Source organism: Abramis brama (genome assembly GCF_963993115.1).
Source record: "Abramis brama genome assembly, chromosome: 18".
Lineage (NCBI taxonomy): Eukaryota > Metazoa > Chordata > Actinopteri > Cypriniformes > Leuciscidae > Abramis > Abramis brama.
Window position 1 is genome coordinate 35,170,477 of NC_139980.1, and position 26,437 is coordinate 35,196,913.

Here is a 26,437-nt window from a genome sequence, read left to right on the forward strand (position 1 = left end):
TATGAAAATGCATAAAATGTCATGGACTGGTTTTGAGACTGTGTGGTGTCGTGATGTAAATCAGGCCTGTATAAACGCTGTTTCAGGAATATGAGGAGTCTGAATGCCACTGGCTCCTCTTTCTGCTGTTCTAAACATGCAACCTTTTCTCCGGCCTTGCCGTACACCTTCGTTATGTGTTTTTCATTAGCTGGAGAATCTTGCTGAAAGCTGGCGTTCCTCTGGAGAAATGCTAAAGCTGTCCCCGGGGGCCGAGTGTAATTGATGGGCCGCTGCCAGCGCCGGTATTTTTAGCGCACTGTAGCCTTGATTGTTATTTAGCATTGAAATTGCTGCTTTGGACGCCGAGGCTCTAAACACCTTCAGCGCTGAAACATGAAAAATTGTGTCGGGCTGATTTTGTCTTTGTCAGGCCGTCTCTGTAAGTGTGCCGTCGGCGCGATGGACAGTTCCATTAAAACAGAGGTTTGCTGGAGAGAAACGCTCCAGATTAAAACGAGAGAAACGACAGAGGACGGGCACAAATGTCTCTTAAAATCTGCTTTATTTCCCAGTTTTCAGTTAAATTTGTATTATTTACTACACTGTGTTCCAAATTATTATGCAAATTGGAATTAAATGTCATAAACATTAAATATTTTGTTTTTCAATCAAACTCATGGATGGTATTGTGACACCTGTGATAATTAGTTTGCCAGGTGAGTCCAATTAAAGGAAGACTACTGAAGAACGTTCCACATTATTAAGCAGGCCACTGGTTTCAAGCAATCTGGGAAAGAGAAAGGATCTCTCTGCTGCGGAAAAGAGTCAAATAGTGCAATGCCTTGGACAAGGTATGAAAACATTAGATATTTCACTAAAACTGAAGCGTGATCATCGCGCTGTGAAGAGATTTGTGGCTGGTTCAGAGCACAGACGGGTTCATGCAGATAAAGGCATAATGAGGAAGGTTTCTGCCAGACTAAATCATTGGATTAAGAGAGCAGCTGCTAAAATGCCATTACAAAGCAGCAAATGGGTCTCTGAAGCTGCTGGTTCTGGCGTCCCGCGAGCCTCAAGGTGTGCAGGTGTGCATAAACCCACTATAACCAATGCTCACAGGCAGAAACAGTTGCAGTGGGCCCAGGAATACATGAAGACTCATTTTCGAAGAGTTTTGTTTACTGATGAGTGCCGTGCAACCCTGGATGGTCCCGATGGATGGAGTATTGGATGGTTGGTGGATGGCCATAATCCACAGGTCCTGTACGGGTATCAGAGAATAATGATCTGCCTAAACAGTGGCGGCACACTGAAATGTAACTCGACACCCTTGCCTCATTTAGTATTTGCGGTTCTATGAATATGCAAATGAGCCCCGCCTCCACTCACTCACTCAGCTCAGAGATCCACTCATTGACAATCACACGTTGATCTGATTGGTTACATGGTTTGTGACGTCAGAAACACCAGTGATTTCAAACCAGGAAACTCAGACAAACAGTAGAGCGTTGGTGCTTGCAACGCCAAGGTCATGGGTTCGATTCCCAGGGAAAGCAAGAATTGATAAGAATGTAAATGTGTACCTTGAAATGCAATGTAAGTCGCTTTGGATAAAAGCATCTGCCAAATGCATAAATGTAAGTGTAAATGTAATGGCCATAAGGCTGCGACGTCAGCAAGGAGGGGGCGGAGTCAAGTTTCGGGCCGGGATCATGGGGAGAGAGTTGGTAGGGTCCCTGGAGGTGTGAAAATGACCTTGGCAAAGTATATTGTACCACTTTCTTCCATGGTAGAAAAAGAAGAACCATGCCTAACGATGCACCATCTCATGCTGCGAAGAATACCTCTGAGTCATTGGCTGCTATGGGCATAAAGGAGAGAAACTCATGGTGTGACCCCGTCCTCAGCCCTGTTGAGAACCTGTGGAGCGTCCTCAAGCTGAAGATCTGTGAGGCGGTTCGCATCAGAACAGCAGCTCTGGGAGGATATTCTGACATCCTGCAAAGAAAGTCAAGCAGAAACTCTACATAAAGTTCAATGCATGCCAGAATTGTGAAGGTGATATCAAAGAAGGGGTGCTATGTTAACATGTAACTTGCCCTGTTAAGATGTGTTTGATTGAAATAGTTTTTTGATTTCAGTAAATATGACCTCCTAATGCTGCAAATTCAACAATTCTTTACAACCTATACAATGTTTTCAAACTCTGTTGTGCATAATAATTTGGAACAGTGCATTTTGAGTTTTTTGTTTTTAAAAAAAATACTGTTTTCACTGGGTGGTTTGGTCGATGAAATTTGACTTATACCCTAAAGGATGGTGGCTGAGATACAACTATTAGAATATCTGGAATCTGAGGGTGCAAAAAAAAATCTAAATATTGAGAAAATCTCCTTTAAAATTGTGCATTTATGTTGGCGATTGTGCTGCATTCACTCACAAAAATAAATGTTTTATATAATTACGGTAGGAAATTTACAAAATATATTTATTTCATTTCATTTCAAAAATCGATAATTTTGACCCATACAATGTATTGTTGGCCATTGCCACAAATATACCCGTGTAACTTGTGACTGGTTTTGTGATGCAGGGTCACATATGATTATTACTTATTATTACTAATTTAGACAGTCTCAAAAACACGGTTTGAAATCGCTGGTGTTTCTGACGTCACAAACTACCTTGTAAACAATCAGATCAACGTGTGATCATCAGTGGATCTCTGAGCTGAGTGAGTGAGTGGAGGTGGGGCTCATTTGCATATTCATAGAACCGCGTATACTAAATGAGGCAAGGGTGTCGAGTTACATTCAAGATATTTTAAGGCATGACGAATATTTTTTCAAGGAAAAAACATTTAAATACGTAATTTTGGGTGAGTTTTAAGGGATAAAATGATTGACTACAAGGGAACTTTAATTATTTTTTTTATTTTTTTATTAATTAATTATTGATTATTATTAATTATAAAAAAATATACACTACCGGTCAAAAGTTTTAGATCGGTACGATTTTTAATATTTTTAAAAGAAATCTCTTCTGCTCACCAAGGCTGCATTTATTTGATTAAAAATACAAACAAAAACAGACATACTGTGAAATATTATTACAATGTAAATCATCTGTTTTCTATGTGAATATATAGTAAAGTGTAATTTATTCCTGTGATCAAAGCTGAATTTTCAGCATCATTACTCCAGTCTTCAGTGTCACATGATCCTTCAGAAATCATTCCAATATGATGATTTGATGCTCAAGAAACATTTATGATTATTATCAGTGTTGAAAACAGTTTTTTACATTTTTATTTCATGATGCTATGATGAATAGAAAGTTCAAAAGAACAACATTTATCTGAAATCTAAAGCTTTTGTAACATTAAACACTACCCTTCAAAAGTTTGGGGTCAGTAAGAATTTTAATTTTATTTTTTGGGGAAATAAATAAAATAAATCAATACTTTTATTCATCAAGGATGAGTTAAACTGATCAAAAGTTACAGTAAAGACATTTATAATGTTAGAAAATATTATATTTTAAATAAATGCTGTTCTTTTGAACTTTCTAATCATCAAAGAATTTAAAAAAAAATTGTACACAACTGTTTTCAACATTGAAAATAATAATTAATGTTTTTTTGAGCATCAAATCCTCATATTAGAGTGATTTCTGAAGGATCATGTGACACTGAAGACTGGAGTAATGATGCTGAAAATTCAGCTTTGATCACAGGAATAAATTACAGTTTAAAATATATTAAAATAGAAAACAGTCATTTTAAATTGTCATAATATTTCACAATAATACTGTTTTTTTAATTGTTTTTATCAAATAAATGCAGCCTTGGTGAGCAGAAGAGACTTCTTTTAAAAACATAAAAAATCTTACAGATCTAAAACTTTTGACCAGTAGTGTATATATAATTGTTATAATTACATAATTATAGTTTGGGGTCTCAAATATTTCTGATTCCTTTTACATCATAACATTTCTTGATTTAATCCTTTTCCAATTCTGAAATATTTCTGTTTATTTTTAGGTTTAAGTTAAAATTAAGTTAATTATTTATGCATTTTTCATCCACAACCTTGCAGTGCCGCATCCCTATTGAAATCAATGGATTCAAAACATTTGATTATATTTTATAATAATTTCTCATTAGACGCATAATTAATTGTCATGTGACTTTTGAGGCTAATTATTATAACGTGAATTCCATGTTAATTCAATTTAAATTCTGTGATATTTCAGTGTGCCGCCACTGTTTAGGCAGATCATTATTCTCTGATACCGTACAGGACCTGTCCCAGACCGGCGGGCGGCTTATGGATCGGTTATTAGAGGGAAGTTAGAGGTGATTTCCCAGGATGCTTTGCTCAGTTGGTTTTCCAATCTTCATCAGCTCTGGTGTCCACTAGCAGACACTCGCTGGAGTTAATGAGAATAACGGCTCTGTTCAGAGAGAGGGTCTCAGCGGCGCTTCTTCAAACACTTTTTCATCGCGCTGTCACTGTGATACAGAATGTAGTTTTAGGCCTCATTCACCAGACATCAATATTGACTCGACTTATTTTTTAAATATAATATTTTGGTAACACTTTATTTTACAGTGTCCTTGTTGCATTTGTTACATGTACTTACCGTAGTAATAACAGTAAATTATGCATAATTACATGCAATTAACCCTCAACCAAACCATAATCCTACCCTAACCCTATAGTAAGTACATGTAGTTGCTTAATATTACTCGGTAACTTAAAGGGGTGGTGTAATGCCCTTTTCACAAGATGTAAAATAAGTCTCTGATGTCCCCAGAGTGTGTGTGTGAAGTTTTAGCCCCAAATACCCCACAGATATTTTTATATAGCATGTTAATATTATCTAATAATTTGGCAGCCGTGCATATTAGGCTTCTGTCACTTCAAGACCTGACGCACTGTTTTATACAGCAAATATACTTGTCTTTATGTGCGCACACTTTGGGTGTGAGCTAAAAAAATGCGGGAATGAGTAAAATTATGCTCAATACGTGCAATCCCTTGCCGGAATACAAGCCCAGTAACACCAACAATATTCATCCGGAGCAAATGAAACAAGCGAGTGAGTGAGTGAGTGGAGGCGGGTTTGTGTGTCACTCAACTGAAGTCCTGCGGAAGAGTTTCAGATATTTCAGCATCAATATGTATCGAAAAATCTATATTTCTGACAAAACTACATTGTACTTATTGAATTATTTCAGATGCCTTTTTAAAAGACTACAATTGAAACATTTATATTATAAAAAATTCATTTGGCGGGTGTTAATGTCAAGCCCTGATAATGTGCATGTCACGTTGTAAATCATAATCGCAAAGTATAACCACATTCTTTAATATTAGAGCTGTGCTGCAGTTTTCAGCGTTATCGACTCGAACAAAGCCCGATCATCTGATATGTTTCCTTTTTTTTTTTTACATTTTATTTACCTTTATTTTACCAGGAAGTCTCACTGAGATTAAAATCTCTTTTACAAGAGAGACCTGGCCAAGGTAGCAGCCATACAATTGAATTATCTTGAATTACCTTGAATTATCTTCCTCTCTTCTCTTTTGTCTTTTCTCATATCTTCTCTTCTCTTCTCTTCTCTTCTCTTCTCTTCTCTTCTCTTCTCTTCTCTTCTCTTCTCTTCTCTTCTCTTCTCTCGTATCTTCTCAGATCTTCTCATCTCTTCTCTTTTGTCTTTTCTCATATCTTGTTTTATCTTCTTTTCTCACATCTTCTTGTCTCGTATCTTCTCTCCTCTTCTCTTGTGGTGTTGTGAGTGTGATCTCATGTAGTTTTCTGACCTCATGTGAAGGAGAAGTTTATAAATGGCATGTTTCTAGCTTCAGTGCTGACAGAGATGTAAATGCCAGAACATCCCAGCGCCTCATTCCCAAACACACACACACACACACACACACACACACACACACACACACACACACACACACACACACACACACACACACACACCCACACACACACACACACACACACACACACACACCCACACACTCACACCCACACACACCCACACACACACACACCCACACACACATACACACACACTGAGGACATTGTAAAATATGACCTTTTTGTTTTGTCTGTTTCACAGAGGACATATTTGAGACCTCTTCTCACATGAATCTGTTCCCATCTGTTCGTCTCGTCTATTTTTATTGCAGTTATTTTTCAGAGAGCGCTCTGTTATTCGCCGTATTCCCCCGGCGCCCCGTGACCCCCGGTAAGGACTGTCTGTTTAATTGCCTGTGTGGGTAAATCTATCAAAAACTGTCCAAAAATGTCCGGGTCACATAACCCCCCCCCCCCCCCCCCCCCCCCCCTCCTCAAATTCTCATTGCTGCAATCCAAATAAAACATATAGTGAGGAAAATAAGTATTTGAACACCCTGCTATTTTGCAAGTTCTCCCACTTAGAAATCATGGAGGGGTCTGAAATTGTCATCGTAGGTGCATGTCCACTGTGAGAGACATAATCTAAAAAAAAAAAAATCCAGAAATCACAATGTATGATTTTTTAAGTATTTATTTGTATGATACAGCTGCAAATAAGTATTTGAACACCTGAGAAAATCAATGTTAATATTTGGTACAGTAGCCTTTGTTTGCAATTACAGAGGTCAAACGTTTCCTGTAGTTTTTCACCAGGTTTGCACACACTGCAGGAGGGATTTTGGCCCACTCCTCCACACAGATCTTCTCTAGATCAGTCAGGTTTCTGGGCTGTCGCTGAGAAACACGGAGTTTGAGCTCCCTCCAAAGATTCTCTATTGGGTTTAGGTCTGGAGACTGGCTAGGCCACGCCAGAACCTTGATATGCTTCTTACAGAGCCACTCCTTGGTTATCCTGGCTGTGTGCTTCGGGTCATTGTCATGTTGGAAGACCCAGCCTCGACCCATCTTCAATGCTCTAACTGAGGGAAGGAGGTTGTTCCCCAAAATCTCGCAATACATGGCCCCGGTCATCCTCTCCTTAATACAGTGCAGTCGCCCTGTCCCATGTGCAGAAAAACACCCCCAAAGCATGATGCTACCACCCCCATGCTTCACAGTAGGGATGGTGTTCTTGGGATGGTACTCATCATTCTTCTTCCTCCAAACACGTTTAGTGGAATTATGACCAAAAAGTTCTATTTTGGTCTCATCTGACCACATGACTTTCTCCCATGACTCCTCTGGATCATCCAAATGGTCATTGGCAAACTTAAGACGGGCCTTGACATGTGCTGGTTTAAGCAGGGGAACCTTCCGTGCCATGCATGATTTCAAACCATGACGTCTTAGTGTATTACCAACAGTAACCTTGGAAACGGTGGTCCCAGCTCTTTTCAGGTCATTGACCAGCTCCTCCCGTGTAGTTCTGGGCTGATTTCTCACCTTTCTTAGGATCATTGAGACCCCACGAGGTGAGATCTTGCATGGAGCCCCAGTCCGAGGGAGATTGACAGTCATGTTTAGCTTCTTCCATTTTCTAATGATTGCTCCAACAGTGGACCTTTTTTCACCAAGCTGCTTGGCAATTTCCCCGTAGCCCTTTCCAGCCTTGTGGAGGTGTACAATTTTGTCTCTAGTGTCTTTGGACAGCTCTTTGGTCTTGTCCATGTTAGTAGTTGGATTCTTACTGATTGTATGGGGTGGACAGGTGTCTTTATGCAGCTAACGACCTCAAACAGGTGCATCTAATTTAGGATAATAAATGGAGTGGAGGTGGACATTTTAAAGGCAGACTAACAGGTCTTTGAGGGTCAGAATTCTAGCTGATAGACAGGTGTTCAAATACTTATTTGCAGCTGTATCATACAAATAAATAGTTAAAAAATCATACATTGTGATTTCTGGATTTTTTATTTTAGATTATGTCTCTCACAGTGGACATGCACCTACGATGACAATTTCAGACCCCTCCATGATTTCCAAGTGGGAGAACTTGCAAAATAGCAGGGTGTTCAAATACTTATTTTCCTCACTGTATATAATGTGATATAAATTGTATATTCGTTATGTGCAATTTTAATTATACATTGTTGTACTTGCTTCTATTATTCAATTTCTCAGATTTTAATAATAAAATAGGCTTCATTTTCATTATGCATAACATAATTAATTATTTCTTCCTGATATTCTCTGATGTACCATTTATATTTACCCTTGAATGTTGCATATCTGCCGGTGAAGATAATTCCCACGCAGGAAAGGTCTCTGATGAACAATCTCTGTGTATGAGCTTCCACAGATGAAGGCATGTCAGAGCCGGTTAGACTCGTTGTGTGTTTAACGTCTGTGAGTCGACGGTTTAGAGCGTCAGGCTGTGAAATTAACAGTGGATTTGGCCAAGAGTACTTTAGTAGAAAAGAAAAATCATATTTACTAAACAGGGGTGTGTTTCCTGAAAGCTTCGATAGCCAACTGTGGTCGCAAGTTACGCCGTTATCAGAAGTTCAACGAGTCGGTGTTTCTCGAAACCATTGTTCCAACGAACATTCGCAAACAGCATCACAGAGTTGTGTGTTTGAACAACGCTCTCCACCTGTGGTTAGAAGCAGTTTCTAGTTTGCATGACATGTGGACTCAATAAATCCTGATCTTTAGCAAAATAAGCAAGCTGACGTTCAGTGCAACCTGTGTCTTTTATTTAGAATACATACAAATGTCATTTACGTCTTTTAGTTTGTAGAGAGATTCAAAGCGTAGTTTTTGAAGAGTGCGCATGTGTGAACAAGCTCTAGTGTGAGAACGAGTCTATGATTGAATCTGGAAATAAAGCAAAATCCTCAGTCCTCAGATGCATGTCTGTAATTTATAACAAAACATCTAGCATTAATTCGATCTCAGACAGATTCATTAACAGTAGTTATTACTCCAACACCTGCGTGACGTCATTAACCAACGTGGTTCAACGGCCAATTTGCGACAACGGTAACAGTGGGAAACAGTCGTGACTAGCTATAACTGTACTATTGTAGTGAAGCAGCGAGTTACAGCGCTGTTAGTAAATCTGACCCATTGTTTTTTTTCTTTGGAATAGTGATGAATTAATGGATTAATGAATAATGCACAATATGAACCTGCAAGACATTTTTTTCTTTAACAGACCCGAAGCTTCAGATTCGTCATGATAAATCCTAATTACTCAAATGGTCTTGAGGAAATGTAAAAAATACAATTAGACTGCACTGACATACAAAAAATGAATTATAAAAAACAATTGCAAAACATTGTCATCAAAGAGGCCTTTTATGTAAATCAGTTTCATTGTTTGTCTAAAAAAACCGAACTAACAGTTTTGGCACACGTCACATATATTTAATGGCTCATTGATTGTTTTCCTTCATTTTTAATCACCAAAATTACATATTTAAACTGTTTTTCCTTAAGAAAATGTCTTCATGACTTTAAAACATCTTGAATGTAACACCCTTCTCGACACCCTTGCCTCATTTAGTATGTGCGGTTCTATGAATATGCAAATGAGCCCCGCCTCCACTCACTCACTCAGCTCAGAGATCCACTGGTTGACGATCACACGTTGATCTGATTGGTTACAAGGTAGTTTGTGACGTCAGAAACACCAGCGATTTCAAAGCGTGTTTTTGAGACTGTCTTTGGTTCACTGCAGTTTTAAGGAGAAAATACTCAGCAATGGAGTCGACTTATGAATTTACACATGCTTTGTCTTAAAGCAGATTAAAAATAGACATATAAACAACATTAAAAGTGTGATTTTCACCACAGGGGGACTTTAATGAAATTATTCTTGATATAAAAGCAGCTTAAGAGAAACATTTTCTGCTGTTCTCCAATACTAGCAGAGCAAAAGACTGGTTTCTAGGTTTCTTGAGCTCTGCTTTCAATACTGGATGCCTTGATTCGGTCAATTACGTGGAGCGTTTCGTCCCGGCCGTTTGTTTTGTCTTGTTTTGGTGGTGGTGTGAGTTTGGTGTCGAGCGCCGCGGGTCAGTGGCTTGTTTTCCGCAGAGATGAATTGTGGAGGTGATGAAGGCCGGCAGACGCCGCTGTCTCCGAGAGAGAACAGAGGAAGAGATTCATTACTCCTCTCACTTCCCTGTGGCTCTCATTATTCCCTCATCTTCATCTCCGGGAGAAAGAGTCTGAGGGCCGTCTGAGATCCATCAACACCCACACCGAACGAAGAAGAGCAACATGAAGACATGAAGCAGAGATTGATTCAGTGACAGATTTAACCATTTTATAAAATGTCTCTTTGCACAAAAAATGCATCCCTCATTATGAGTCTTAAATCAGTCAAAGCTCCAGTCACTGATGAAGACAGCCGGTCCTTATAAAGACGTGCAGAGAACGAGCCTAAATGACAGATTTAACGATATGACACAAACAATCTGGGCCCTAGTTTAACAATCTGAAACGCAAGTATCAAACGTGAAACGCAAGTAACTGTGTGGGTGGATCTCGGGTGCTGTTGCTATTATAACGGCGGGATAAATGACTCTTGCGCCGACGCAAATCTAAAATCTGTTGGTCTGAAGAAGCTTCATTACTCATAGGTGTGGTTTGGGCGTAACGTGAAATAAACCAATCAGAGCGTCATCTCACATTCCCTTTAAGAGCAGGCACGCTTGTTCCATGGCGGATTGCTATTATAACGGCGGATTTGCCAGACGCACGCCGGCAGCGGTTCACAGCCGAGGAGACCGACGTTCCCGTCAGGGCCGTAAAACACAGAGAAGTGACATTGGGGATGGAGAAACACACCCAAATTAGCTTCGGTTAAACAGGCGTATGATAATCTGGGTAAATGTGTAAGTTAGATTTATGCCTATTTTTCACATCTTCATGGACACAACAATGATTTCCCTCGTGTGGAATATTTTTCCTTGTAATAATGTATGGGTTGCAATAATGAAAACTGCTGCATCTGTGTAGATGAGAGAAGCAAAGTGTGTGTGTGTTGTGCACACGCTACATTATGGCCAAACATGCGCCCTTAAAACAGCATCTGAATAACGCGCCGCTGACTTTAGACGAGGTTTCTCCTGGTCTGTGGCGGAATTGTTTTCTGGAACTGCAAAATAGCACCAGGGAACGTTTGCGCCGGAACACGCCTCCTCTTTTCACTGAACCGCCCCCGGGAGCGCAAGTTCATTCCCTAATTTACCGACGTGCGTCTGTGGAGGGAAAAGTCCGCTGTGCGTCGGTGTACAAAGTCAATTGCGCTGGGTGCAAGATAGGGCCCTATGACTGAAAGCATCCCTCATTATTAGTCTTAAAGGTGCAGTGTGTAATTTTTAGCAGCATCTAGTGGTGAGGTTGTGAATTGCACCCAACAGAAGTTACGGTGGCCGACAGGAAGTGATGTCATCGTCTGAGACAGCAGAGAGTAGCCAGTTAAACAATGAGGTTTCTTTACAAAGATACATTAATAAATTATGTTTACTTAATTATTCAGTAAAACGATGTTATTGCGAATATTATTGTTACTTGTTCATCATTGTGTCAGTGTTTTATTCGCTGACTTTAGCTAGCGTGAAGAAGAACAACACAGTGATGAAACGCGTTTGTCCGTTCAGGGCCACCGTAGAAACATGTCAATGTAAGCGGACCCGCGGTGTGTGTAGAGAGAGATGCCTCATTCTAAGCTAATAAAAACATAACGGTTCATTATGTAAGGTCTTGATACACCACTGAAAACATAGTTATGAATATGATATTGCACTGTCAACAGTTCCTCCTAAATATTACACAATGCACCATTAAATTCAATCAACGCCCACAAATAAATATTTATGGTTCCGTTTGCTTCGGTTAGTTACTTCCAGTCACTAACATTAGTAATGGTGATGCTTGATTTAGTAGGCGTGAGTAATTAGTGTGAATTATTAATAATGCACATGCCGAGGGATGTGTACTTTAGTTTGAAATCGACCATATATCAGGTGAAGTGTGAAGTGAGACCTGGACTGATCACTTTAAACTCATCGGTTTAGTGTTTAATTAGTCTTGAGAGGTTGTTTTTGAAAGAGACGAGAAATGAGAAACTGATGAAGCTGATTCTCTGCTTTATTATATATTTACTATACTATATGTGTGTGTTTTGATGCAGAATCACACTCAGTATGTTGTGTAATGCAACCTGATGAGTCTTGTGTTAGTGCGTTGACATTAATCCTGTAATGCTGGTATTATTTTACCATGTTAACACAACCTTTCACATTATCTTGATGTTGTGTTTAGCCTCTACTAGAACAGGTTTTCCTGCTTGAATGTTGATTATTCTCCTCATATTCTCCATTGTTGCGGCTCCTCTCTTCCCAGTCTGTCAGTAACGCTCTGTTCACTTCCTGTCTCTATACCTAGGATATCCAGATCCACCAAAGGAGGGAGAGCATTTTCACATTTAGCTCCAAAACTCTGGAATAGTCTTCCTGATACTGTTTGTTGCTCAGACTCGCTCTCCCAGTTTAAAACTAGATTAAAGACGCATCTTTTCAGCCAGGCATTCATATAATACTTTTAATCTTACAGTTAAATCCGACCTCTAGTTCATAAACGCCAGAGGAGAACCGGCCCTGACTGAGCCTGGGTTCTCCCAAGTTTTTTTTTTTCTCCATTAGGTCACCTGATGGAGTTTTTTCGGTTCCTTGCCACTGTTGCCTTTGGCTTGCTCAGTTGGGGATATTTGGGATATTTAATTTAATTAATCAATCAACAATACTATTGATCAGCATTACCAAACGTGGACATTTCCACTAGAAACAAGCATTGATGTATTATTTTAACTTAATACTGTGAAGCTGCTTTGATACAATCTGTATTGTGAAAAGCGCTATATAAATAAACTTGACTTGACTTGACTCTATGAAGCCCCTCCTCCTGAAAAGCACACTGTGCTCTGATTGGTCGGCTGGAGCTGTGTGTTGTGATTGGTCGAGCGCTTCGAGTGTGTTTGGGAAATGTCCCGCCCCTTACCATAACCGCCAGTTTAACACACTACTAACTAACTCAACCAGGCCCCGCCCCTTTATTCTGCGCATTAATTATTTTAATGAGGAATATTGGGACGTGTTCGTTCAGGGTTTTTTCATGTTTTTCAGAAGAGTGTAAAGCAGTCTCTCGTCGTCCTGCTCTCAGATGAGAATGTCCTCTGCATTATTCAGGACTTGTTTTACACTCGTTGAATCTCAAGCAGCAGGACGGCCTTCTGAAGCAAACACACACACGCATACGAACACACACACACACACACACACGCACACACGCATACGAACACACACACACACACACGCATACAAACACACACAAACGCATACGAACACACACACAAACACACACACACACACACACGCATACGAACACACACACACACACACACACACACGCATACAAACACACACAAACACACACACACACACACGCATACGAACACACACACACACACACATGCACACACGCATACGAACACACGCATACAAACACACACAAACGCATACGAACACACACACACACACACACACACACACACACACACATGTCCTTCAGCGAGAGACTATAGAGATCAGAAACTTGTGATAACTGATAATAAAGGCAAATACCCTTGGATACAGAGTTGATGTTAGAATTAAGCTTAAAGAAATGTTCAAAATTCATAAAACAGACTGTCTATCACTTGCAAAGCTCAACGACTATCCTAGGACAACATTTAGCTAACATGCTAAGCATGTTAGCTAAATGTTAATTCATGCTACAAAAGTGTTACCTAGCAACACGTTAAAACATGCTAGTAATGTCTTAAATCATGCTTGTGTTAAATAATGTTAGAAATATGATAGAAATGTGCTAATTCATAGTAGCAATTTGTTACAACATGGTAGAAATGTGCCAATTCAAGCTAGCAACATATAAAATCATGTCAGCAGCATATAGCAACATGTTAAATCATGCTAACAACATGCTAATCATGTTAACAACATGCTAAAACATGTTAGCAACATGTTAATCATGCAAATAACAAGGCTAATCATGATAGCAACATGTTAAATTATATTAGAAACATGATAGCAATGTGCTTATTCATAATAGTAATGTGTTAAAACATGATAGAAATGTGCCAATTCAAGCTAACGACATGTTAAATCATTGCTAGCAACATATAAGCAACATGTTGCTAACAACATGTTAAACATGTTAAAAACATGCTAAGCCTACCATGCTAATCATGCTAGTAACAATATGCTTGCAACATGTTAAAACATGCTAGCAATTTGTTAATTCATGCTGGCAACACGCGAATCATCCTAAACATGTTAATCATGATAGCAAAACGTTATAACATGCTAATATTTATTTTCCAACTTTCTCTGAATAAAACCTTCAAACTTCAAAGGTATTTTAAACATTCAGACCTGCTTTGCCAAGCCAATATCAATGGTTATCAAACTTTACTCATCTAGATTTATTTATTTTATAAATACTTTTAAGTCATCTACAGAAGATATCTAGTTATGTTTCTCCAAATCATCATATGTGTAATATTTCTCACATTAAACCAGTAAATCACAAATAGGAGGATGGTGTATGTGATGCTGCACAAATACACCATAAAACAACAGCCAAATATTGATTTTCTCATTGCCACAGAACTATATTTTGACAAATAAAATGCAGATACAGGTAATAAGTATTTTTTCATTAATTTATTTAATTATCTACAATCGTTGGACTTTTGTTGTTGCAGATGTAAAACCTGAAGCATTTGTTTGTCTTATATCGTACGCTTGACTGAACTTAAACAGCTTTCATATGAAAATATGAGTCTTTTAAAGTAAAACTAAATGACGTTTTAACTCAAGTCACCATTATTTACACAGCGCTTTATACAGTACAGATTGTTTCAAAGCAGTCATTACTACACATAATCTTTAATGTGGCGATGCTTCTCAGTACAAAAAAAAAAAAGATCTTCTTGCTCAGTGTTTCTGTCTCGTTTTACAGCACAAACATCTAAACATTCTGAAATCAAGATGCATTTACTGGAGAAGCACAATGACTGAAGATATTGAGTCTGAAAAATGAGTTTGTGCTGAAAATAAGAACAAATATTTGTCAATGGAGTCAGAAAATTAAACTTTTCTCCTTATTTTTCTGACCTCATGAAAGACATTTGTTCTTATTTCCAGCACAAACTCTCTTCATTATGATACATGTTTGACTCAATATCTTCAGTCATTGTGCTTCTCCAGTAAATGCATCTTGATTTCAGAATGTTTAGATATTTGTGCTGAAATACTGTGGAAGAACATCATTTTTCGCAGTATAATCTCAGAAATGAAACGTTTCTTGACTGCAGAGTTGCATTTGTTTACAAGAGCCCGTCTCAACCCAAGTCCGTACAGTAGATTCACATTCATGAATAATGGACCAGGAAAGCTTACAATAATGAGTGCGGCTTCCATATTTTTTTTTTTAATGAAGTGCATTTGACAGTTATAGCATGGCAGCGTGTTGTAAAAGCCTGCGGTTTGAGATGGAGAGGATCCATCGATTGGGTTTTGCTGAATGCATAATTGCAGTCGAGGGAGTTCGGTTTGTGCGCTGCGTTTTAATGCGTCGCGTTCTGAGCTAGTCCTGTCTTGGCAAAAGCCGCTTTCATCTGAAAACTGATCCCAGCGCAGTATCCGGGTCGTCCGGACACTTCATCTCACGCCTGCGAGGGTCAGGGTTTCAGCATCCGCTCCTGATATGTGCGATCATCCATCAAGTGTGTGTTTGAGCTCAGCGGGGGGGGGAGATCAAACCTGTTCTCCTTCTCTGTACAGGCGAGACCGCAGGCTGGTTTTAGATGGACGTGGCGATGAGAAAGTTAATGGTTTAATCTGAGTTTCTTAGTCTTATCTATGATTTCATCAAACAGCCGCTGATTCTTCCGTCACTGCTGTTTACTCATCACACTGTAAAAAATTATCGTGATTTTAACGGTCAAAGACTGTAAAAATGCTACAGTGAAAAACTGTTAATTGGTTAAGAGAAAGTTTCCTTACTATATACGGTAAACAACTGTGATAGATCTAACGGTACATTTAATGTAATTTTGCTGTAAAATAAAATGGAAGTGAAAAAGAACAAGTCATTGTATAATTTACAGTGAAAAAACGTAAATTGACATTCCCACAATTCCCTGCGTGACACTTCACATCTGATGTATTTTTTTTTAAATAACTATGTTTCGTCATAGTTTTCTTAGTTTTTTTCTAATCAGTTATGACATTAGGGTTTATGTTACATTTAATGTTGTTAAATTAATGTTTATTGCATTTTTAAAATTTCACGTGTGTTACCTTGATGGTGTTTAGTGTTTGTATGAATGACACTGTGCAGCTTCTATATATTTCTATTAACTTTCTTGTGAAAGAGCTGCTTGTGATGATCTTTAATTCATCATGTGATTTTCATCTCCACTGTGATTGGTGGTTGTCAGTGTATTACTATGGTACAAAACAGATATAAATACTTCAATAGGTCAGTAAATTAACATTATATTAGATAATTAAATACAGTTTGTTATTGTAAATTTAAGTAAAGTCTGTAAAATCTAAAATGTTGCTACCGTATTTTTTACGGTACATTTCTGGCAACCACAGCTGTCGGTATTTTACTGTAAATTTAACAGATTTTTTTTTACAGTGATATAGCTCAACACTGTTAATTACCTTTTCTTACTGAAAACGGCCCCATGATGTTTGCCCTGTTTTGTTGTTGCCATCCCAGGCATGAGCTGTAAAGTCTCCGCCCTCATCCTGAAAAGGGGGCGGGGACCAGCAGCTCATTTGCATTTAAAGATACACTCACTTTTTTTTACTGTAAAAACGTCCAAATCCTACACTATTTTTTTTAAAGTTAAATTCTGGAAAGCACGGCTGCCGATTTTTTTTTCCATAAATTTCCACATTTTTTTTCTTGACAGTGCAGTGTTAAGTGACTTTAAGTTAATGAGTAACGCTGTTTTAGATGGACACGGCGATGATAAAGTTAATGGTTTAGTTGTAGGTAATAGCCTTTTTTCACCCTTCTGAGTTCCCCTCTATGATTTCATCAAACAGACGATCTTCCATCACTGCTGTTTATTACCATGTTTTTACTCAGTTTTTCTGCACATTTCTTGTTTTGCTGTTGCCATCCGAGGCACCAGCTGTAAAGGCTCCACCCTCTTCTGGAAAGGGGGAGGGGACCAGCAGCTCATTTGCATTTAAAGATACACACACGAAAACAGCATGATTTTTACTGTAAACATAAGTTCAATCTGTAAAACTTAAAACATTGCTACACAATTTTTTAAGGTAAAATTCTGGAAAGCACAGCTGCCGATATTTTTTACCATAAATTTTACCGATTTTTATTTATTTATTTTTTACAGTGCAGTGTTGAGTGGCTTTAAGATAATGAGTAAATGCTTTCTGCTGATGTGCATATTCTGCAGTTTGTAGTTTATTTATTAATAAACTTGAATTGGGCCTGGGAGCAAACAGGGATAAATATGTAAATTTGTGCACCGGCTTAAGAATATGATGAATTTCAAACAAAATATCATCAACCTTTTGCTGCAGCGTGGCTGTTTTGATGCCATGCAATTACCTGCAATGCAAAGCAGATTTGTGTTTTTATTCTACAGCTGCAGATGGAAACATGTTTCATCATGCACAGCAACTACTGTCTGTAGAGATGAAAAGTGTTGAGGAAACGTCAGTCTGAACTGGACCGTGAGGATGGCCTGATGATAGGGGTTTTCTGTCATGTTCTGATCTAAGTCAGCTGTTTTCTATGTGAATATATAGTAAAGTGTAATTTATTCCTGTGATCAAAGCTGAACTTTCAGCATCATTACTGTGAAAACTGTCATACATGATATTTTTCAGGATTCTTTGAAGATAGAAAGTTCAAAAGAACAGCATTAGTAGTAATATAATTCTTTGTAACATTATAAATGCCCTTAATATCACTTTTAATGCATCCTTCATGAAAAAAAGTATTAATTTCAAAAAGTATATGGAGGACCAAAACTGCAGACAAAGAAATGTTGAGTTTAATCCATGTTAAAGCTCTGAAAAGCAGCACGAGGCTTTAATAAGCTTGCGGAGGGTAAGAATCGAGTGTTTCTCTTCACTCTATCTCTCCGTTAGATGCCATCACAACTTGACGGCGCAGACTGTGAGTTTAATCAAACGCACAGCGATCTCCTGCTGTAATCTATAGGCGTCATTATAGAGAAAACCCCATCAGGCCTATCAAGCTGTCGGTTACAGCGCTGGAATTAAATTCACCCCGACCGGGCGACACTAATCAGTGTCCTGACTGGATTACACGCGACACCGGAGACCCGGCTGACATTTGTGCGCCTGTTTTCTGTGTAAAAAGAGTCACTTTGAGAGGAAAAATCAGCTAGCTTCCATTATAGGGAGAAAAAAGCCAAACCATTAAATGCCATGGATGAATATTGATGGAGTAATCCACTATTTTGTTGTAGAAAATTTTCATTTAGAGCCAAATTACAGGAGGGGAAAAAGTACTTTAGAAAGATGGCAGTTTCATTATTTTATTTTTTACACATAGATAGGTAGGTTTGTTAGTGAAATCTGCTGACACAATGCTTGTTGCATTAAAGGGATGGTTCGGAGTAAAGTCAACCTAGGGTCCCTTTGCTTGTTTGGCTCGAGGTCATGGTGCAAAGGACCCTAGGTTGATTTTACACCGAACCATCCCTTTAAATGCCAATGGTGACAGATCAAAAATGTGAAAAAGCACCTTTTTTTAAAAAAAGTTTGCATGGCTGTAACTCAAGAAGGATTAATATCTCAACATCCTTTTAGATTTTGGTTCTTAACAAACATTTCTCTTGGTATCCCCAATTTTAATGCCCAATATGGATCAATCCCAGAGATATTAGGATCTCAGTGTGGCTTTATGAGTAAATTGTTCGCTTTTTCAGTGGTGAAAAAACAAATGTGAGTCACTTTCCATAGTACTGCTACTTTTTGTCTTTTAAAGAGGAATGTTTGAAGAACAAATAATGTTAAAACTGGAAACGTATCGTGTTTTCCTCTGTCAAAACATTTGCTTTAGAACGTATCTGTCTGAGTGACAAATATATTTGTTTTCCAAAGTTTGGACGCCTGTAACTCAAGAAGTATTAAAGATATCATAATATCCTTTTAGATTCTGGTTTTCAACAAACGTTTCTCTTGGCATCTCCATTGTTAAGGCCTAATATGATTCAATCCCAGAGATATGAGGATCTCAATGTGACTCCATGAGTTAATTGTTTAATTGTACCCATTTTCAGTGGTCAAAAACAAAACGTGGGTGACTTTGCATACAGCTGATGTTCTTTTTCCAAAGTTTGCATGCCTGTAACTCAAGAAGTATTAAAGATATCTTAATATGCTTTTAGAATCTGGTTTTCAACAAACAATTCTCTTTGTATCTCCAATTTTGATGCCCAATATGGTTCAGTTCCAGAGATATGAGAATCTCAATTTGGCTCCATGAGTAAATTGTTCACATTTTCAGTGGTTAAAAACCAAATGTGAGTCACTTTCAATACCACTGCTACTTTTTGTCTTTTAAAGAGGAATATCTAAAGAAAATAATAATAATGTCGAAACTAGAAATGTATCTTGTTTCCCTCTTCCATGTACCTGAGAGCCAAACGTGCTCGTTTTCCAAAGTTTGCATGCCTGTAACTCAAGAAGTATTAAAGATATCTTAATATGCTTTTAGATTCTGGTTTTCAGCAAACGTTTCTCTTGGCATCTCCATTTTTAAGGCCTAATATGATTCAATCCCAGAGATATGAGGATCTCAGTCTGGCTTCATGAGTAAATTGTTGAATTTTAAACCACATGCGGCTGACTTTGAATACAGCTGATAATTATATATTTAAACATGAATGTCTCTATTATTAATTATGTACAATACCAATACTGGAAATAAAATGTTAAACTTTAAAATTTTAGACCTCAAAACAGTGACTGCATGTGAGATTCAGGAGTCGCAGTGAACTATGCAGAAGATATAACTCTCAAATCTAGTTGCATAATCAAACAAACCTTCATTCCAACTGAAACAAAAATGGCAGACAAGCTCTGAATTGGTGCCACATCGCTGTAATGAATCAGTGTATTTATTTAAAACAATCTACCCTGCCAAAACGCCCGACTCAGTGGCTTCATTGTGTGCGTGTAGCTGTCTCCGTGAAGGTAATTGCTCCTACCTGCGTTGCGATAATGGATCCTGGATGAATTATTGACCGCCTCTAGATTTTGATTAAGGGCCTGCGGTGCAGAACATGTCTTAATGAAACTGAGGAATCAGCATTCAAGGTGGCAGCGTCCACTCGCTGATTACATTCGGGTCTTCGGCGAGCGAGAGGAGACACTAAAATCTGTTCAGTATTTCTTAATGGTGTAAGTAGAGGATGTTATTAGTGTCGTTATGGAATGAAAAGGTCAGCTGTATTCAGTTTTGATTCAGATCCATGATATCTGGCATTTGCTGGTCAAACTCGCTGGAGTTCATGATGAAAACGTTGCACTTCACACTAATGAACTCACCCGGTTATGCAAATGCATGTCTTTAAAGTATTAATAGCAAGTGAAATGACATCAGATTTACTATAAGTGTCATTTGGATTTCACGCATGAGAACATTTCCGTGAGAACCCAGTAAATCTGTCCAATTCTGCGCTGTGTTAAACACCCATCTCAAAGAAGAATCACGCGCACAATCTCTTCAATAATTTCTCCTAGACCGATATGGGAAAAATTAGAGAGCGTAAGAAAGCTGAGGCTCGGCTCCTCTACCGATCTCAGCAACGTTTCTCTTCAGATTCTCCTCATATTCTTCAGTCTGCAGTGATTGAGCTGAATGCCGCAGATCTAGACTCTTATTGTTTGACTATTGACTCATCTGTGTCTTTTTTCTTCTCTAGGGGTTTTAGGAGAACCAAGAAGCATATCTCAAAATCTAAAATTCTTCTCAGATATTTCCAGTAATCTCCCTCTCTCTCTGTACATATATATATATATATATATATAGAGAGAGAGAGAGAGAGAGAGATTAAGGATATTGTCACGACTACCAGTCCCGCAATCTCTCTCAGTAACCGAGTAACCCGAATACTGACTGTCTCTCAAACTCCAAATCCCACAATGCCTCACTCTTGCACTGATCCCATTTTCACCTGTGAGTAATGATCACACACAGCTGGTACTCATTCCCAGCCCTATATAACCACACTCACAGCACACTCTGTGCGAAGTCTTGTTTCACTGTTGTGTGCATCTCTGAGCGGTTTCTAGAAAGTTATCCTGCCTGTGTTTGTGACCCTTGCTGAAACTCTCTCTTTGATTGACTACTGCCTGCCCTTTGACCTTCTGCCTGATTCCTGGATCTTGTATCGTCTGCTGCCTGCCTCTGACCCCTTGCCTGGTTCCCTTTACGCCTTGCCTGCCCTGCTACACTGTCCTTGCTGGTATTGGACCCTTGCCTGTTGACTTTGTATAATAAACTGTTGCAAATGGACCTGACTGAGTCTGATGATTCACAACAGATATATACAAATACACATATATGCCATAATTAATTCTGTGTGTGCGTGTATATATATATATATATACACAGACACACACACACACACACACGCACAGAAAGCTGCTTCAGACAGCTCTTAAAAGGACACACAATAATGCCAAAAGGCCTGTTTTGTCGAGTATCCTTGCAAGCAATGAGTTAAATGAAGTCTTAAATGAATGTAAAGAGTTGTGAGAAAATGGGATGTGCGTTAGATCTTAAAGAACTCGAACAAAAGAAAAACAGAAAATATAAGGTTTCTAAAATATTTTCCTCATATTTTGATGCTTTAATCAAACTTGGAGGGTCATCATTTGTGGCCACTACTGTAGAAGAAACATCTCAACTTCAACTAAATTTACCTGGAATTTCCTTTAAGCCTCAAGAACACTAAGAGAGAACCTCTGTCCGGTGGGAATACTGATGTGTGTGTGTGGAGGACACTGGAGGTCCAGCTGGTGTGTGTTCAGCGTCCCTCGCGTGAAGGATCGTTCTGTCAGGTCATTGATCAACGACGTCAATCTGTCCTCCAGAGGAACGTATAAATAGAGCAGCACCTGAAATGATGCTCTTTCTCCTCTTGGAAAAGCCAATGAAAGTGTTGAGTGATTTCGTCAGTCGCAGTATTTCACTCTCTCTGTGACAGCGGAGGAAATCTTTATCTTCTGTTGCTAGTCGAGCAGATTCACGAGCATACAGAACTGGTGCTGTGGTGGAAATCCAGCTTTTAATGTTGTTTATGTGTCTATGTTTAATATGCTTTAAGACAAACCATGTGTAAATTCATAAGTCGACTCCATTGCTGAGTATTTCCTCCTTAAAACTGCAGTGAACCAAAGACAGTCTCAAAAACACGCTTTGAAATCGCTGGTGTTTCTGACGTCACAAACTACCTTGTAACCAATCAGATCAACGTGTGATCGTCAACCAGTGGATCTCTGAGCTGAGGGAGTGAGTGGAGGCGGGGCTCATTTGCATATTCATAGAACCACGCATACTAAATGAGGCAAGGGTGTCGAGTCACACAAAAATATGTCCGTTTGGTGATCAAAGATGAGTTTTAAGGGATACGATTATTGACAACAGGGTTTAATCTTTCGACTAATGCCTAATTTATGATGTTTGCTAAAATATGCGATGAGAAAAAGTGCGCCAAGTATCACACACTCACCAGAAACGAATATTTACATAGATTTTAGTGGCAGAAATAATAAGCTTCTGCTTCATCCCGCTCCTTTTTGAACATATTGAAATTATTGTTATAATACTTTATAGATATTGTTTTTTTTCTTTCGGTATGTTGCAACATACTTATTGTATTTTTACATTTTCTTTTATTTGGATCTTTTGTTGTTCGAAATAAAAAATAAATGCAAAATGAGATGAGATGTATTGAGACGCCGCCGTGTTTCTTCAGATCTGGACGAGCCGGTGGTGACGGTTCATCAGAGCATTGGCGAAGCGAAAGAGCAGTTCTACTACGAGCGGACGGTGTTCTTGCGATGCGTGGCGAACTCAAACCCGCCCATCCGCTACAGCTGGAACCGAGGACGAGACGTTCTCTCGCAAGGATCCGATAAAGGCGTGGAGATCTACGAGCCCTTCTTTACCCAGGTAAGAATGTAAGCCTTGCTTAAAGTCATACTGTTGTTTTCCAGCGCACGCTTGTGAACATGCTTAAATCAAGATCCGTTTACTGGAGAAGCAAAATCAGTGAAGATTGTAAGCCGTGAAGAAATGTATCAAAATGAAGTGAGTTTGTGATTTGGGTCATATAAATAATGTTAATTAAAAGGGAAAACAAGATTCTGACCTGGAAAATAGAAAATCATTATTATTATTATTTTTTTTTTTATTATTTTTTTTTTTTTGCATTGTTCCATTCTGCTCACTTAATGTTGAATAATGTTAACCCAACTACGGGGTGGTATAACCCTTGCTGAAAGTAATACTATTTTCAAGTGAGTTTTTGCTTAAAACAAGAACAAATATCTGCCAATGGGGTCAGAAAAATGTTAATTCAAAGGGAAAACAAGATACTGACCTGGAAACTTGAAAACAAGAAAAGAATATGGACGAAGAATATCATTTTCTTGCATTGTACCATGTTGGTAATATATCTGCTAAATTAATTCATGTAAATGATATTCTTTGAAGTACCTGAATATGGTCATTGTACAGTATCAAAGTAGACTACTATAATGTTGCAATTAAAACAAAGATTATTGGAGTAAGTTTTACAAGAAATACTGTATTCAGTGTGTTTGTTATTATTTGTGAAATTTGCTAGCTATTTCTAGGTGATTTTTTTTTTTATTGCATATTATAGAAATTAATGTTTTTATTCAACAGGGACGCATTCAATTCATCAAAAGTGACAGTAAAGACATTAATAATGTTACAAAAGATTATTTTTCAAATAAACGCTGTCCTTTTGAACTTTCTATTCATCAAAGAATCATGAAAAATAAAATGTATGATGGTTTCCACGGAAATATGACTGTTTTCAACACTGATAATAATCATAAATGTTTCTTGATCATCAAATCATCATATTAGAGTGATTTCTGAAGGATCATGTGACACTGAAGACTGGAGTAATGATGCTGAAAATTCAGCTTTGATCACAGGAATAAATTACACTTTACTATATATTCCCATAGAAAACAGATGATTTACATTAGAATAATATTTCACAATTTTTACTGTATTTTTGATCAAATAATCGCAGCTGTGGTGAGCAGAAGAGACTGGAATCAGTGTAATGAAGGATAGCATCAGTATGTGAGGACTGTGATGAGCTCTTCCTCAGAGAGCACACAGGTCAACCTCGTCTAAAGCCTTTTTTCATTTGTTTTGGCACTAAACGTCATCCACCGTTTCACACGCGCGAGAAAAGAGTGTGTGTGTGTGTGTGTGTGTGTGTGTGTGTGTGTCAGTGGAAGCCGTCAGGAGCTCGTGTTGTTTCGCTGTAGATGTCATGAGAACAGCTATAGTCTCGCTCACTCGTCCTGTCTCTCTGTTTCTCTTTATCGCGTGTCTGTCACGGGAGGAATTGGAGATCCAGTGTCACTCACACCACGCTTCCTTACCGTTAAGAAATCTTTATTTCTTACAGGTCTCTGAATGTTCTTTTTTTAAAAAATTTTATGAACATTATGGAAATGTTACTTTTAAATGTTCACTGAACATTCCGACACATTCTGTTACATTTAAAAAAACATTCCATGAATGATGTATAAATAAGAGAGCAGATAATTCTTCTAATTAACATTACTGGAAAGTTTGTTCATAACTTTTGCCAGAACGTTCCTGTTTGCTGGGTTGTTATCTTCTGTTTATTGATTATTATGTTTATTGTTTATTTGTACATCTTTCAAAACGCCCTCTATTTTTGATAGTAGACTTTAGACATTATACTAACTGTGACTACAACTACATGTCAACTACCTCTCATTAGAGTATTAGTAGACTGTTAGTAGGGTTAGTTGACTTGTACTTGCAAAGTTACTTCAAAATGTCAAAATAAAGTGATATTAGGCGAACAGTATATTCTATTGACTGCTAGTTGACATGTAGTTGCAAACTTACCTATAGAATATCTAAAGTGGACTATCGAAATAAAGTGTGAGAAATTGTTCTATATAGAGCTCTAGGGTTCTTGACTTAATTTTAAAGAACCCTTTATGCCAAAAATGTTCTATATAAAGAGAAATATCTTAAATACTTTCATGTTTAATGGATTATTTCATAAAGTATGTCTACGAGCTGTTTAATTCATTAAATGTAATTTAAATTAAAAATGAATTACAACTAAATTAGTTAACTGAAACTAAATTCATCAAATGATCCCATACTGACAGAACCATGTAGAACCTCTTCTTCTTAGAGTACTGAATATGCGTGTAATAATCAAACACATAAACGTCAAAGTTCAATGATAAAACTGTCCGATAAAAGTAATTCTCAGCACATGCACACACACACTTCTCCTATTTAGACGTGTTCATTCTTTCTGTCTCTCTGATCTCGTTTGTGGATTTTTATTCCAATTGGTTTCCCATCAGGATCTTGACAGGCGAGCGGCGAGCGAGAGCGATATCAGCCAGACGCAGGCGAGGAGGTGACATAGACAGAGTCCGCATAATGAAATTACGTTTGGGGAGAGGGTGAATGATCGTCGGAATATGAAAGCCAGGGAAGCTCTTAGATGTGAGGACTGTATCTGTCTGATATTATAATCTACAGTGATGAGTGGGACGCCACATCAAAGCCAGCGCTCTGTGTTTCTCTCGGATGGGAAGATGCTTTACAAGCTTTCAGGACCGATGGGTCTAAAGACCCCCTGCGTTTCGGTGCCGTATGGCGGTGGAGAAACACGATAAGGCTCCGCCGACGCATTTATCGTTTCCGCAAATTAAAATTCCAAAGGTTGTCTTTGAAATGAGCAAGCAGTGAATGGATTTGCAGTGGAACGGTAATGAGATGCAGATTAATGATGAACTCGCGGCGGCGCTGATGAAAGCTGTCGGCCACTGATGCCTTCCAGCGTCCGATGCGTTTCTCGCACTTTGAGAAGTTCATGATATAATGCTATACCATGTCCTTCATGCTCTGTGTTTTTTGTATGTTAGGATTTAGTTGCTGGCATTTTTATTTAGTAGACCCACTCAGAACACGTGCAGGCCTAAATTTACAGTAAGATTTTGTATTGCACAGTTTTAGCATAAACGAATAAACGTAACGTGATGCATATTTGTCAGACAAGGTCAGAAACATTTGCATGGTTTATAATTTGCATCTATTTGATTTT

At 38.3% G+C, this 26,437-nt stretch overlaps 1 protein-coding gene across 2 annotated transcripts in view; it reads left to right on the plus strand.

Moving 5' to 3' along the window:
* The window catches only part of LOC311068528 (MAM domain-containing glycosylphosphatidylinositol anchor protein 2), a 167,318-nt gene that overhangs the window by 64,138 nt on the left and 76,743 nt on the right, over window positions 1–26,437 (plus strand). For both annotated transcript variants that reach the window (XM_084091025.1, XM_084091026.1), the window contains exon 4: window positions 23,042–23,238. In XM_084091025.1, the coding sequence (XP_083947151.1) occupies window positions 23,042–23,238 (197 nt within the window). The remainder of the gene's footprint in view (window positions 1–23,041; window positions 23,239–26,437) is intronic.